Here is a 4,476-nt window from a genome sequence, read left to right on the forward strand (position 1 = left end):
TGCCCAGTGAAGTAATAAACAACACAGTCATGGAAGCATGAAGTGCCCAGTGAAGTAACAAACAACACAGTCATGGAAGCATGAAGTGCCCAGTGAAGTAACAAACAACACAGTCATAGAAGCATGAAGTGTCCAGTGAAGTAACAAACAACACAGTGATAGAAGCATGAAGTGTCCCAGTGAAGTAACAAACAACACAGTGATGGAAGCATGAAGTGTCCAGTGAAGTAACAAACAACACAGTGATGGAAGCATGAAGTGTCCAGTGAAGTAACAAACAACACAGTGATGGAAGCATGAAGTGTCCAGTGAAGTAACAGACAACACAGTGATGGAAGATGAAGTGCCCAGTAAAGTAACAAACAACACAGTGATGGAAGCATGAAGTGTCCACTGAAGTAACAAACAACACACTCATGGAAGCATGAAGTGTCCAATGAAGTAACAAACAACACAGTGATAGAAGCATGAAGTGCCCAGTGAAGTAACAAACAACACAGTGATGGAAGCATGAAGTGTCCAATGAAGTAACAAACAACACAGTGATGGAAGCATGAAGTGCCCAGTGAAGTAACAAACAACACAGTGATAGAAGCATGAAGTGCCCAGTGAAGTAACAGACAACACAGTGATGGAAGATGAAGTGCCCAGTAAAGTAACAAACAACACAGTCATGGAAGCATGGAGTGCCCAATGAAGTGACAATACAGGTAAGTGTAACATGTAAAGTTTCAGCTGTGAATGAGATTCCAACTTATTCCCCATGCTGTTGAGTTAATTTGAATACTAGGTGTCAATCCCAGAGGTTGTTGCAGAGTCCCTGTTGTTGTAATTTTTAGTTTGTATATTGTCAAGTACAAAGTTACACAATGGGCTGGTTATCAGCATTATTAGCCTTTAGACTCATCACTGTGCCAATGAAGCTATTATTATACAGTAACAACTATAAACACAAGCATACCATGGAGCAAATCACCATATGCATGCAGTGCTTAGATCATTTAGTGTCATACGCATGCAGTGCTTAGATCATTTAGTGTCATACGCATGCAGTGCTTAGATCATTTAGTGTCATACACATGTAGTGCTTAGATCACTTAGTGTCATACGCGTGCAGTGCTTAGATAACTTAGTGTCATACGCGTGCAGTGCTTAGATCACTTAGTGTCATACCTGTGCAGTACTTAGATCACTAATTTATAATCTTCTTCAATGGCCATATATTTTTCTTGATATGTTCATTATTTCATCACTTAGCTCAGGCTATAACTCAATATCTCAGAAACCAATTATTTATGAACAAGCTAAGTACTTTAGTGGTTTGTTTACCTTAATCATAGTTTTGACATTTTATAAAATCTTTAATCTGACTAAAGATTATCATACACTTGTTTGACTCACCATAGTGAAAATGCTGGTGTTGCAGAGGTGAGTTTGATGATCCAATAGAGCTGTTGCTATGGTTGTCAAAACCTACAGAATTATTACTAGAGTCCACATCGTAACTATGTTGATACTGAAAGCTTCCTCCACTGCTGCTGTCTGTCGATGTGACTGATCCTATGAAAATGTGAGAGTTATTTGTATCTGCCTCAACCAATCAGTGCTATGCTAATGCAGCATATACACTAAGTTTATGAATTGTAACAGTCTTGTTAGTAATGTCTTTGACCTACATCATTACCAAAACATTCTTCAGATAGAAGTCGAAATTGTTAACTATGTATTTTCTTTCTGTTAATTAGTTCCTCCCAATTTCGATCTAAAAAAGCCTTAATATAAACAACTGAAATGTTGTCTTTCTGTAGAAGCTGGTAAGAACAGTTCATTAAAAGTCACACCTTTATTGTGCCTAAAATACTCTCTAAACAACAACTTTCTTAAGATCTTTAAGTTTTATTTTTTTTGCTAACCAAAAAAAAAGCACTGTATTTATCAAAAATTGAGTATGTAACATTATAAAATCCCTTATATTATTGGGTTAAACATAAAATATCAATGATTATCAAAACCTAACCTGATGCTTTAAGAAAAATGGTTTTCAAGAGAAAAAAAAACACGTTTGAGAGGAAAAAATTTTGAATGAACAATGAAATGCCACAATACGTAACAACTACAATAAAATGAACCAAATGATTGTTCTGTAAAAACGAAATTTATTTCTTTTATCTCTGAAGGCCTTTTTTTTTTCACAATGCTATGTGTGCTCTAACCCTAACTTTAACAGTTCTTGGCTGAAATTAAAATAACCTAACCTTTATTTAACTGTAAAGATTTTAATTTATAGAATCTTAAAAACGATAACATGAATAACTGGAAAAATAAAGCAGTAATTATTATTGGTACAAAAAAGGCAAAACTCTTTTATCATGATTAATATTTGAAAAATAAAGTTTTATAGAAAGTTAGATTCTCTTTTCAAGAAATTAGGTCTTCATTTCTCTGAACTATCAAACCAGTAACTCTTAGAAACTTCAAACTTCCCAAGAAAAAAAAAGATGCTGTAAGGAGTTAGAACTTAATAAAAGTGTTTGTGTTAGTCTTAAAAGCAAACTAAGATTTTACAGTGTGAGCCACCTTGTGGCAAGTGCTTCTTTCGTTATGTCTTACCCATAGAGTGGAATGCACTTTGTCTAGAATTTACAAACAGTGTAATCAAGTCACAACTAACATTAACTTACCCGATGTCTGTGATTTACGAACAGTGTAATCAAATCACAACTAACATTAACTTACCCGATGTCTGTGATTTACAAACAGTGTAATCAAATCACAACTAACATTAACTTACCCGATGTCTGTGATTTACGTAGTGGAAGTTGCTTTAGACCAGTCACGCTAGAACTCTCTGCTGATAGATCTACTGGAAGCTTAGATGGGCTGTGGGTGTCACTGTGAGAGCGACCGTGGTTATGCCCATTCTCTTGCCATCGTCGAGCCATATTTGGAGAGCGTGAGGGAGAATGAGAGTGTCTAGTAGGTTGGTAAGGGCGAAGCTTGGTGTGGTCAGAAAGAGCTAATAATTTCCTAACAGCCTGAGGTGATTCTGCACCTGAGAAATAGAAAAATACATTCAGTACAAACTAAAATACATAGCAGACAAAGAATAATTTATCATGTAATGGTCAAAACACAAATAATTTTTTTTTTCCCAATTTATAGTTTAAAAGCTAATTTACTTTAATATTTTCTCTCACTTGCAATATTAAAACTATTAACAGAATAAAAGCATAGAAACAGATGTTCAGGGTTAAGAAAACAATACAACTAGTATATTCTAATTAGGAGCTTAATATCACTAATTCTTCATTAAGATGTTAATTATGATGTTAAAAATTCCAAAAGAACGTTTTATACACAATCAAGTAAATTCTACTAACACCTTATGTATTACGTTAGCACAATATTACAATGTATATGACTAATATTAACTTTCCATTAAAACAAGCCGTGTACTTAAGAGCAGGGGTGTGCTGGGGCCGGTTTGGTACGGTTCACCCCGAACCAGTTGTTGAATTTTGATTGGATCACCGAACCATTTATTGATTTTTAACAAATATTTAGTAGTCAATAGAAACGTATCTTGAAATGGTACAAAAAAGATCTTATTTTCCTTACTATTAACTATTATACGTTTCACAAATTAGAGTAAGTTTATTTTGATGTATCACAGAATTTTGTCCTTAATCAGAACCGGTTGTTAAAAAATTGCCAGTATACCCCTGCTTAAGAGTGAAACCTGGCAATCACTACAGCTCATTAAATATACCCTTCTTACACATCTACTACAAATACATCAGTTACATCAACTGTTACATCAGTTGGGTACCCTTGCTGTTATTAGAATAAAATCCTAATTACCAAACTTTTGTCCTGTGTTAACTGACTTCTTTCCTTCCGATGTGCTGCTGTTACTGCTAGCTGTAGATAAGGTTGGTGAAGGGTGTTGTTTTCTAGTCTGTATATTAGCAACACCTGTTAAAGAAGCAATTAATATTAAAGAGATTTGCTGTATTTGCAATTATGCAGCAAGATCTTAATTTCGGCCTAAAACAAAAACCAAGATTGTAAAATTACATTGTGTGTTAACTGTACATCAGTATTAAAATGGATCTTAAAGACGTAGGAAACTTAACTAACAGATTTGTATTAACGTTTCTCAACAACCTTGAAATCATCATATTGAAGTTATGTTGTTATTTCACCGCCCGTCTTAGCTAATTGGAAGATCGATGACTAAAGTTGTGTTATGATGTCACCACATATTTTACTGATAACTGAAGTCATTATACAGAAATTATGTTAGTAGTTAATTTCATCGAGTGTAAAACTGTTTACATAATCCAACTTAAAATTAGTTAAAGAACTGAGGAAAAACAAGACAATTGTACGTTTCACAGATACATCATTTATTACGACCATGGTTTCGCAAGTAAAGGCATCATCAGAAACCATGGTCGTAATAAATGATGTATC

General features: G+C 34.4%; 1 protein-coding gene across 1 annotated transcript in view; it reads right to left on the bottom strand.

Annotated features, from left to right (window-relative positions):
* LOC111089914 overlaps nt 1–4,020 on the bottom strand; it is an 8,506-nt gene extending 4,486 nt beyond the window's left edge. Inside the window, exons 1-3 of the mRNA XM_022403173.1 lie at nt 3,862–4,020; nt 2,792–3,052; nt 1,402–1,560 (exon numbers count right to left, since the gene is read on the bottom strand). Of these exons, the coding sequence (XP_022258881.1) occupies nt 1,402–1,560; nt 2,792–2,942 (310 nt within the window). The 5' untranslated portion in view covers nt 2,943–3,052; nt 3,862–4,020. The remainder of the gene's footprint in view (nt 1–1,401; nt 1,561–2,791; nt 3,053–3,861) is intronic.
* Between the last annotated feature and the right edge of the window lie 456 nt (nt 4,021–4,476).

The sequence above is a fragment of the Limulus polyphemus genome, unplaced genomic scaffold (assembly GCF_000517525.1).
Source record: "Limulus polyphemus unplaced genomic scaffold, Limulus_polyphemus-2.1.2 Scaffold7836, whole genome shotgun sequence".
Classification (NCBI taxonomy): Eukaryota; Metazoa; Arthropoda; class Merostomata; order Xiphosura; family Limulidae; genus Limulus; species Limulus polyphemus.